The following is a 10,736-nucleotide window of genomic DNA, read 5'->3' as shown; positions in this document are numbered from 1 at the left end:
AGGGGCCATGGACCCGGTGGGGGGGGCGCTAGGGGGGGACCCGGCACTGCCCGGGCTCAGGCTTGGTCTCTGCGCGGGCCGCCCGAGCCGCGCATGCGCAGTGGGGAGCAGCGCGGGGCGCTCCCATTGGCCGGCGGTGGGTGGGCGGGGCCGGGAGGCGGCCAATGGCGCGGCGCGGCGGGGGGATAAAGTCGAGGGCGGCCCCCGCGCGGGGAGCGGCGGCGGCTGCTGCCTCCGGAGCAGGGAGGAGGGGGCGGGGCTGCCGGGGACCCAGGCGTCCGGGGAGCGACCCACCGCCCCCCCCCCCCGGGACAAGGTGAGCGCCGCCCTGGGGCCCCGGCCGGGCGCCCCCCCAGCCCTCGCCCCCCCCCGGCTCTGATCGCCCCGGCCCCGGGGTCCCCCCCCAGCCCGGCTTGTCGGGGGGGGAGCGGGCCGGGCTCTGATCGCTGCGGCCGCGGCCCCGGGGGATGAGCCGGGCGGGGTCAGAGGGGAACCAGCGTCTGTCGCAGGGAACAGAGCCGCGGGGGGGGGTCAGCCCCCCCCCGCCATTCTCCCCCGCCCCCTCGCCCCCTTCCACCGCCCCCGGCGCTGTGCCGGCCCCACGGGCAGCGGAGCGGGGGCCCTGGCGCCAGCGGGTCCGCCGGTGTCTCCGCTGGGCCGGAGGAGACGTGGCGCGGCCGCCGCTGCCTGGCGCCCGGGGGCCGGTTCTCCTGCCGGCCCGGCCCGCCCCGCCCCGGGGTCACTCCAGGCCCTGCACGGAGGGATCCGGAGCTTTCTGCAGCTCAGCGGCCAGGACAGCGCGGGGCCCTCTTGCCCCCCCCCCCCCCCAGGGTCACCTCCCATCTACCTGCAGGGGACAATGCAGCCCCCGAGCCCGCAGGTTGGTCTGTGGGCCCATGTGACGGCTCGGCCAGCTGCGCCTCCGCTCAATCGGGCACATGGCACCTCATGGCTTTTTGAACAGTTTGTGTGCAGGGTCCGCCCTGTGCAGGCTGTTTTGTAGGCTTGGGGCCCACTGCTCCTTCATAGGCCAGCAGCTTCCCTGCCGGCAGAGGGTCACCCCTGCCCCCCCCCCCCTCTGCAATCCCCCGGGGGACCCTGTTACTGGGCACACACTCATCCCTTCCTGTTACTGCTCCCCAGTCGCTTACTGCAGGAATTGTCATGGAGTGACAGAAGGTTTATTGGACACATCAAGTCCTTCTGGGGGTTCAGGGTGGATCCTGTCCCTCCCTTAAAGACATCCCAGCTCTCCCATTCCCCACACAGACAACTGGGTGGGGTCACCGGGCAGAGTGACCCTGGGAAGTTCAGGGCCCCCCTTTGGGACAAGGCATCAGCACCAGGTCAGGGGAGAGTGGTCAGTGCACACAGTTAAAGGCCCACACCATGGCCAGGCATTCCTTCTTGATGGTCATGTAGTTCTGTTCCCAGGGTAGCAACTTCTTGCTCAGGTGTAAATGGGGTCCCACCGCACCCATCAGGGTCAGGTAGGTGTCGGACACCACCTCAGGCCAGGCAAGTGTCACCTCCCCTGTACCTCCAGGGAAACAATGCAGCCCCACACCCACCTTGGGGCATCCAGCCCTGTAGAGAAACTGACCTGGGGACCTCCTCCCTCCTTCACAGGTGGTATGCTGCCAGCCCCCCCTTCCCTAGGGACATTGGTGGGCCAGCTGGCCCTCAACCACAGGCACTGCTCATACATGTGACCTCACAGGTTTTACACTAACTCTGGTTTGAACTATAGGAGCAGATCCCTGCTGGGCCTGTGGGGGGGGGGGGGGGGGGGGAGGTGTTTATTTGCTTGGGCTCCTCTCCTAGGCCTAGGAAGGAGCACACTTGCGCCACTGGGCATACCTCTTCCTGCTGGCCACTCCCCACCTCTCTGCCAGGGTCAAGCTGCAAATCATCCCTTCCTTTTACTGCTCCCCAGTCACTTACTGCAGGAATTGTCATGGAGTGTGGGGGAGTCCGGCCCTGCACCCCTCTTCCTGGGACCCACAGAGTCCTTCTCGGGGTTCAGGGTGCTTTGATCCCAGCTTAGGACCCCTGCATTCTGCCCCACAGCCCCAAATCCAAACTGAACTGACCCCCCACCCCCTCCCTGGCTCAGATCCTGTCTCTCCCATCCCCCACACAGCCCCTACTCCACTGACGGTAATGCCCCCCCTAGTGAAAGCAACAGGAGACAACATCCATCTCTGCAGAGTATTCAGATCTGCTTTACTCTTTAAATGACTTTCCATTATGCCTCTTCACATGATGTGCGAATCTCTCAGCCAGCCAGTAAAATGGGGGACATAGCCCCAGCTGTCCTTTAGGCATCAGCCCCAGCCGCCGGAGGGGGCAGTTGCTCCAAGGGCTCATCCAGCAGCTGCCCCAGGATCTCTTCACACATGTACAGGGCACGGGGCACATGGAAGCAGCCTGGTGAAAGGACAAAGGGGGTTTCGGTGTGACTATAGTCTTGGGGGTTGTGATGTTATGAGTATAATAATTACCCCCTAAGGACTGGTTAGAAAGCTCTGTTCATTTACAGAGCTTTGAAATGCTGCCACATGGGTAGAGACTGACCCTGTGGTCGTTGCCGGGATGTTTGGAAGGATAGTTAGGCCAAAAGGCTGCTGGAAATGTGTAAAAACCCTGGGACACGCTCCTGCTTCCTCTCCCATCTGCTCTGGGTTTCCTTGAGCCACGAGCCACCCTGAACATGGACATTAACCTCTGGACTGTTGCTAAAAGTCCTTTCAGCAACTACAAGCCAAGCTCATCTTGGCTGTGTCTGAACCTCAGGAATTGAATTCGTCCGTCTGTATGTTGATCTGTTAATAAAAATGGGCTGTAAGCATGTCTTTGGGTAGGATCTGAGCTATAATCGGACCTGGGTGTGTGTGCGCCATTTGTTTGATTGAATGACCTCAGCTGGTTTCCCCCAAGCACCAGCACAGGGGTTACCCAGCTCCCCCCCTTACCCTTGAAGGGCCCCCCCTTGATGGTGAGCGCCACCTTTCCGTCCTGCGCCAGGTAGCCAAACCACTCGCCGTGCTCCGGGTCCCGGAACTGCAGGAGGATGGACAGCACCGTCAGGCACCACCACACACTGCGTGGCCAGAAAAGAGCTGGAAATCCAGCCCCTGGCCCCCCCCCCAAACTCAGTAAACGCTCCTGTGTTGTGCTGGCTGAGAGTCACTCCAGGCTAGTGAATGGGGGGGGAGGGGTGTCCCATGGCAGAGACAGATTGGGGGGTGTCCCGTGGGCTTGCCACCCCCCCCAGGGAGCAACCCGGGGCTCCTGCCCCCTGAGAACCCAGGCGTCCGGGGCCCCCACTCACCCGCTCGAAGGTGTACTCGGCCACCTGCTGGAAGAGGCGGAGCAGGGCGGGCTCGCGGCTGTGGGCGTAGGCCATGAGAAAGGCCACCATGGCCTCAGCATGGGGCCACCACAGCTTCATGCTCCACTCCAGCTGGGGGCCAACAAAGGGGGGGGCTCAGATGGGTGGGGACCCAGCAGGGGAGGGGGGAAGGAGCCTGGGGTGCCCCCTACCTGTGTGGGGCAGAGCCCATCCACATCCTGGAAGGCAAAGAGCCCACCGTGCTCGGGGTCCCAGCCCGCCTGGAATGGCCGCACCATGAACCCCTCAATGGCTTGGGCAGCCAGCGCCATGTCCCCCTGCCGCTGAGCATATCGGAGCAGGAACCAGCCGGCCTCGAGCGCGTGGCCTGGGGGTGGGGGGGGCAGAGTTAGCTGCAGAACCCAGGTGTCCGGGCTACCAGCTGCCCCACCCCCCACAGAACCCAGGCGTCCAGGCTCACCAGGGTTCTGTTGTCTCCCCAGGCAGCCTGGCAGCTCCTTCCCGTCCTCCGAGACGTTCTCCAGCACGGCACTGCCATCCTTCTGGGGGGGAGTGATCACAGAGTCAGATTATTAGAGTTGGGAGGGACCTCAGGAGGTGTCTAGTCCAACTCCCTGCTCATGGCAGGACCAATCCCCAAATGGCCCCCCCTCACAACCCTGGGTTTAGCGGGGCAATTCCAGGGGGTGAATGTGGGAGGCTTAGGGGACCTGCATTTGGGTTGGGTTGGGGACTCAGCCCCCCCATACCTGCAGGTGGCTGAGGCGGCACCAGGGTTTGTGGGGCGCATGGAGGGGCTTGGGGGAAGTCAGGGGGGACGGGGGACTCAACCCCCCATACCTGCAGGTGGCGGAGGAGGCGCTGGGTGCACCACCCCTCCAGCTCGGCCAGGGGTCCCCCGGCACCGTCCCCCAGCTGCTCAGCCAGGCACAGCAGCATCATGGGCACGGCCAGCGGCTCGTGGGGTGTGACGCCGGCCAGCGGTGGGCGTCCCAGCTCCGTCGGGTCCTCCCGCACCCAGCGCACGACAGCCTCCAGCAGCGCCCGCGCCTCCTGCTGCGGGGGACAGTCAGTCAGCGCCCAGCCCCCATTCCTGTCCGACCCGCCCCCTCCCACTGCAGGATGAGAACCCAGGTGTCCGGGGCACTCACCCGGTAGCGAGACTCCCCCGTGGCGCGTCCCAGCTCGTCCAGCCCCAGGGCACAGAAGCACTCGCTGAAGATGCTCCGCTGAACCTTGGTGGGGCGCCCGTCCCGGGTCAGCGCGAAGGCGGCTTTGGGGGAGCCCGGCCCCACACGGGCACAGCGCAGCAGGAACTCCCCACCTGCAGAAAAAGGACCCAGGCATCCTGGCTCCCAGACCCACCCCCTCCACACACAGATTCTCAGTAGCCACAACCCCCACCATGGGGCTGGTCATGTGACACCAAGCCAGCTGATTCCTCAACTAGGACCAGAGGGGGCCAAATGTTCCAGCTGCTTCCCCCCCCCCGCCCCCCCAGTGGGGCTTACCTGCCCGGGCGGCCTCCAGGAGTTCGGGGCGTCGGAACCGGGGCACTGTGCGATACAGCCGGGCATAGACCCACACCTGGGGGGGGGGGGGAGAAACAGGGCTGGGCCAAGAACCTGGCACCCCAGCCCAGCTCCCCCCTTCTCCAACCCCCCCCCTCACAGAGCCTCCCTCAACACCTCTAACCCCTGCACCTCACAGCGCCCCCCCCCGTCACCTGCCGGCCCTGCAGCCACACGTATTTCACATCATCATAAACGGACCCGTCCTGGCCCAGACACGAGAAGAACCCGCTGTGGAGAGAGGGGGAGGGGTTAGAGCCCGGACACCCAGGTTCTCTCCTGGCCGGGGGGGCGGGGGGGGGCGCTTGGACACCTGCGTACTTGCCTGGGGGGCGGGCTCGGATGCCTGGGTTCAGTGATTTCCCTACACCTCCCCCCCCTTGAATTTTCCCAACAGCCCCCCAAGTTTTGTGAACTAGTTACATGCCAAACCTGGTGTCCTGACGCCCCTACTCTACACTGACGACATCTTCATCATCTGGACCCATGGGAAAGAACGGTCCATTTCCTAGACACTGCAGTGCTAATAAGCGATGGTCACATAAACATCACCCTATACCGGAAACCTACTGATCACTACACTTACCTACGTGCCTCCAGCTCCCATCCAGGACACACCACACGATCCATTGTCTACAGCCAAGCTCTAAGATACAACTGCATTTGCTCCAATCCCTCAGACAGAGACAAACACCTACAAGATCTCGATCAAGCATTCTTAAAACTACAGTACCCACCTGGGGAAGTGAAGAAACAGATTGACAGAGCCAAACGAGTACCCTGAAGGCACCTACTACAGGACAGGCCCAACAAAGAAAACAACAGAACATCACTAGCCGTCACCTACAGCCCTCAACTAAAACCTCTCCAGCGCATCATCAAAGATCTACAACTTATCCTGAAAGATGATCCCTCACTCTCACAGACCTTGGGAGACAGGCCAGTCCTCAATTACAGACAGCCCCCCAACCTGAAGCAAATACTCACCAGCAACCACACAACAAAAACACTAACCCAGGAACCTATCCCTGCAACAAAGCCTGTTGCCATCTCTGTCCACATATCGATTCAAGTGACACCATCATAGGACCTGATCACATCAGCCAGGCCATCAGGGGCTTGTTCACCTGCACAGCTACCAATGTGATACATGCCATCATGTGCCAGCAATGCCCCTCTGCCATGTGCACTGGCCAAACCGGACAGTCTCTACACAAAAGAATAAATGGACACACATCTGACATCAGGAATCATAACATTCAAAAACCAGTAGGAGAACACTTTAGCCTCTCTGGCCGTTCAGTAACAGATTTAAAGGTGGCAATTTTGCAACAGAAAAGCTTCAAAAACAGACTCCAAGGAGAAACTGCTGAACTTGAATTGATATGCAAACTAGATACAATCAATTCAGGCTTAAATGGAGACTGGGAATGGCTGAGCCATTAAACACATCGAATCTACTTCCCCATGTTAAGTACCCTCACAGCTTCCTGTCAGCTGCCTGCAACGGGCCATCTTGATTTCACTACAGAAGTTCCCCCCCCCCCCCCCCCCCCCCGCTGACAACAGCTCATCTTAATTAATTAGCCTCTTAGAGTTGGTTGGGCAACTCCCCCCTTTTCATGCTCTCTGTAGGTCTCTCTCTCCTCACTATATGGTCCAGCCTGTGCAGCCGATGACATGGGCTATAGCCCGTGAAAGTTTATGCTCAAATCAACCTGTTAGTCTCTAAGGTGCCACAAGGATCCTGTTCTTTTTGTAGACACAGAGTAACAGGGGGGCTGCTGCTCTGAAACCTGCTAGTTCTTGTGTTAGGTGAAGGATTAAAGGACATTTCCTTAGTCACTTTCTTCGCACCAGTCAAGATTTTATAGACCTCTGTCATATCCCCCCAGTCGTTTTAATCTCTCCTCCCGTTTCATCCCCCTGATCATTCTAGGTGCCAGCTCTCTTCTGGGCCGGGGTGCCCGGATCTGCGCACACAGCCGGGGCGTGACACTTTCTGCCTGGCTGATTCCCAGCCGGCTGCCCTGCGGGGTGTTCAGAGAACTCTCCACCGACGCCAAGATCCTTCTCCAGCGGGACCAGCCAGCTCAGACTCCCGCACGTTGTGCTGGGAGTGGAGATCGGTTTCCAGCCTGCATCGCTTCGCATTTACCAGCATTGAATCTCATCGGCCACCCAGTTCTGGGAGCTCCCTTGGCAGCTGCCTGGGACTTAACTCGCTTCAGCGGTTTTGCACCATCTGAAAATGTTGCCACCTCCCCGTTCAGCCCTTTTCCAGCTGGTTTGTGCGCCTGTTGACCGGGCTGGGCCAGCGCCGCCCCTCGGGGACGGGCTGTTTCTCTCGGCTCCGAGCAGCGGCTCCTGCCCTTGGTTTCCCACCGTTTAAGCAGCCGCCGCTCCGGGCCTCCCCTCGCCCCCGCGCGGGACTTTCCCAGGTCAATGGACACGAAATACAGCGAGATTGTCCCGTGCTCCGCCGTAACGCGCATGATCCTAACAAACCACTGACCCCCCCTAATTCCAATTCCTGGGGAAACTACTGCCTGGGTTCTCTCTCGGCCGGGGGGGCGCGGGCCGGGCTCGACTCGGACGCCTGGGTTCTCTCTCGGCCGGGGGGGGGGGGGGGCTCGGACTCCTGGGTTCTCGCTCGGCCCGGGGGAGGGGCGGGGCTCGGACACTTGGGTTCTCGCTCGGCCCGGCGGGGGGGCGGGGCTCGGACTCCTGGGTTCTCGCTCGGCCCGGCGGGGGGGCGCGGGGCTCGGACACCTGGGTTCTCGCTCGGCCCGGCGGGGGGGCGCGGGGCTCGGACACCTGGGTTCTCGCTCGGCCCGGCGGGGGGGGCGCGGGGCTCGGACACCTGGGTTCTCGCTCGGCCCGGCGGGGGGGGCGCGGGGCTCGGACACCTGGGTTCTCGCTCGGCCCGGCGGGGGGGCGCGGGGCTCGGACACCTGGGTTCTCGCTCGGCCCGGCGGGGGGTCGCGGGGCTCGGACTCCTGGGTTCTCGCTCGGCCCGGCGGGGGGGCGGGGCTCGGACTCCTGGGTTCTCGCTCGGCCGGGGGGCGGGGCTCGGACTCCTGGGTTCTCGCTCGGCCGGGGGGCGGGGGGGGCGGGCGCTCGTTCTCTCCCGGCCCAGGAGGGGGGGGGCTCGGGCGCCTGGGTTCCGCTCACCCGTGCTCGGGGTCGTGCGAGTGCCGGACCCAGAAGCCGATGGCCGCGTCCAGCTCCCGGCCCATCCGCCCCCGCCAGGCCTCGAGCAGCGCCCGCGGCTCCATCCGCCCGGGACCCAGCGAGCCGCCCGCGTGACCCCGTCAGCTGATCCCGCCCCACGGGACCCCGGTGGGCGGGCGGGGGCAGCGCTCGCCACTGGGGGCTGGGACCGCCCCGCCCCCTCCATCCCCCCACCGGCTTGGGACCCCGCCCCCTAGCAGGCCCCGCCCCCTCCAGCCCCCTAACAGGCCCCGCCCCATTACTGGCTAGGGACCCCGCCCCCCGTAGCTCAGTGCCCGGGCTACGCTATTTTCATACAGCTGCGCTCGGATCCCATAGCAGGCCCCGCCCCCTCCAGCCCCCCTAACAGGCCCCCCCTCTACCGGCTAGGGACCCCGCCCCCCCAGCTCAGTGCCCGGGCTACGCTATTTTCATACAGCTGCGCTCGGATCCCATAACAGGCCCCGCCCCCTCCAGCCCCCCTAACAGGCCCCCCCCCTACCGGCTAGGGACCCCGCCCCCCCAGCTCAGTGCCCGGGCTACGCTATTTTCATACAGCTGCGCTCGGATCCCATAACAGGCCCCGCCCCCTCCAGCCCCCCTTAACAGGCCCCCCCCTACCGGCTAGGGACCCCGCCCCCCCAGCTCAGTGCCCGGGCTACGCTATTTTCATACAGCTGCGCTCGGATCCCTGCAGGAAAAGGGGCCAAGCCCGGGACAGCTGAGAAATGGCTCTTGGCAGAACAAGATTCTCCCCCCCCCCGCCCATCAATTGCCCCTGGCCTGACCCGGGGGGGGCAGGGCAGCAACTCCAGTCCTTGGCCCCGGCTCCCACCCCTCCCCAGGGACAATCCCCCGTGTCCAGGGGGTGGGCAGAGCTGAGCAGCCCCAGCCCTTGGACCCCTCCTGTGCAGCACGGGGACCCCCCCCAGGGAAGCAGCAGAAAGGCCCAACGCCCACCCCAGGTTTGTGTGAGAGTGAAGCTCCTGGCGGGGGGGGGGGGGGGCTCACTCCGAACACCGGGTCTCGGCTTGTCCACACGGAGCATCAATCCGGATCGGCCCCTGCCCCAGCTAACGCACTGCCCAGGGCAGGTCCCGGGAGCAACCAACTGGTGACAACAACACAACTGTGTGTGTGTCAAGTATGAGTAGCCGTGTTAGAGTGTGTGTGTGTGTGTGTGTGTGCACGTGTCAAGTATGACAGGAGTAACCGTGTGTGCGCGTGCACGTGCGTGTCAAGTATGAAAGGAGTATCGGTTTGTGTGTGTGTCTGTGTGTGTGAAGTATGAGAGAAGTAGCCATGTTAGAGAGAGTGTGTGTGTGTGTGAAGTATGAGTAGTCATGTTAGTCTATGTATGTGTGTGTCAAGTATGAGAGGAGTAGCCATGTTTGTGTGTGTGTGTGTGTGTGTGTGTGTGAAGTATGAATAGAGTAGCCGTGTGTGTCAAGTATGAGAGAAGTAGCCATGTTAGAGAGAGAGAGAGAGAGAGAGAGAGAGAGTGTGTGTGTGTGTGAAGTATGAGTAGAGTAGCCGTGTTAGAGTGTGTGTGTGTGCGTGTGTCAAGTATGAGGAGTAGCCGTGTTAGTGTGTGTGTCAAGTATGAGAGTAGCCGTGTTTGTGTGTGTGTGTCAAGTATGAGTAGCCGTGTTTGTGTGTGTGTAGTATGAGTAGCTGTGTTAGTCTGTGTGTCTGTGTCAAGTATGAGAGAAGTAGCCATGTTTGTGTGTGTGTGTGTGTGTGTGTAGTATGAGTAGCTGTGTTAGTCTGTGTGTCTGTGTCAAGTATGAGAGAAGTAGCCATGTTTGTGTGTGTGTGTGTGTGAAGTATGAGTAGAGTAGCCGTGTTTGTGTGTGTCAAGTATGAGTAGCCGTGTTAGTCTATGTATGTGTGTGTCAAGTATGAGAGGAGTAGCCATGTTTGTGTGTGTGTGTGTGTGTATGAAGTATGAGTAGCCATGTTAGTCTCTGTGTGTGTGTATGAAGTATGAGTAGCCATGTTAGTCTCTGTGTGTGTATGTCAAGTATGAGAGAAGTAGCCATGTTAGTGTGTGTATCTGTGTGTGTGTGTGTGAAGTATGAGTAGCCATGTTAGTGTGTGTGTGTGTGTGTGTGTGTGTAAGTATGAGGAGTAGCCGTGTTAGTCCGTGTGTGTGTCAAGTATGAGTAGCCGTGTTAGTCCGTGTGTGTGTGTCAAGTATGAGTAGCCGTGTTAGTCCGTGTGTGTGTGTGTCAAGTATGAGAGAAGTAGCCATGTTAGAGAGTGTGTGTGAAGTATGAAAAGTAGCCGTGTTAGAGCGTGTGTCTGTGTTTGTGTCTAGGTAGTATTGGGGTAGTAGCTGTGTTAGTCTTGATCTGTAAAAGCACCAGTGTCCTGTGGCCCCGGAGAGCCCAGGGGCGGCAGCCTATGGCCCGGGTGCTGAAGGCAGCACGCGAGCTGATTTTCAGGGGCACTCACACTGCCCGGGTTGGGGCACCGGTCCGGGGGGGTCTGCATTTTATTTAATTTTAAATGAAGCTTCTTAAGCATTTAAAACCCTAATTTTCTTTCCATACAAGAATGGTTTAGTTCTGCCTTACAGAGGTAGAGCAAGAGCC

At 61.4% G+C, this 10,736-nt stretch overlaps 1 protein-coding gene across 4 annotated transcripts; it reads right to left on the bottom strand.

Annotated features, from left to right (window-relative positions):
- Positions 1-2,203: 2,203 nt before the first annotated feature.
- RENBP (renin binding protein) lies at positions 2,204-8,252 on the bottom strand. 4 transcript variants are annotated; one of them, XM_050927326.1, is made up of 10 exons: positions 8,101-8,248; positions 5,082-5,157; positions 4,867-4,942; positions 4,507-4,679; positions 4,196-4,411; positions 3,816-3,897; positions 3,547-3,722; positions 3,335-3,466; positions 2,976-3,063; positions 2,204-2,430 (listed from the first exon to the last, which is right to left on the bottom strand). In XM_050927326.1, the coding sequence occupies exons 1-10, from the start codon at positions 8,202-8,204 to the stop codon at positions 2,321-2,323; spliced, it is 1,233 nt and encodes a 410-aa protein (XP_050783283.1). In that variant the 5' UTR covers positions 8,205-8,248; the 3' UTR covers positions 2,204-2,320. The 4 variants fall into 4 exon arrangements, with proteins under 4 accessions (XP_050783283.1, XP_050783282.1, XP_050783281.1 ...); XM_050927325.1 differs by lacking the exon at positions 2,976-3,063 and having other exon boundaries at positions 3,816-3,894; positions 8,101-8,252; XM_050927324.1 differs by lacking the exon at positions 2,976-3,063 and having other exon boundaries at positions 8,101-8,251.
- Positions 8,253-10,736: the final 2,484 nt, after the last annotated feature.

Source organism: Gopherus flavomarginatus, chromosome 18, assembly GCF_025201925.1.
Source record: "Gopherus flavomarginatus isolate rGopFla2 chromosome 18, rGopFla2.mat.asm, whole genome shotgun sequence".
In the NCBI taxonomy this organism is placed as follows: Eukaryota; Metazoa; Chordata; order Testudines; family Testudinidae; genus Gopherus; species Gopherus flavomarginatus.
The sequence above is the reverse complement of the archived record's forward strand: the minus strand, read 5'-3'. Positions and strand labels throughout refer to the sequence as shown.

Excerpts from the sequence above, each read along its gene's own strand:
- RENBP (XM_050927324.1), bottom strand. The coding sequence starts at position 8,204 with ATGGAGCCGCGGGCGCTGCTCGAGGCCTGGCGGGGGCGGATGGGCCGG. Across the intron at positions 5,158-8,100 it reads TCGCACGACCCCGAGCACGG|CGGGTTCTTCTCGTGTCTGG; the intron begins GTGAGCGGAACC and ends CTCTCTCCACAG. Across the intron at positions 3,723-3,815 it reads GGGGAGACAACAGAACCCTG|GCCACGCGCTCGAGGCCGGC; the intron begins GTGAGCCTGGAC and ends CCCCACCCCCAG.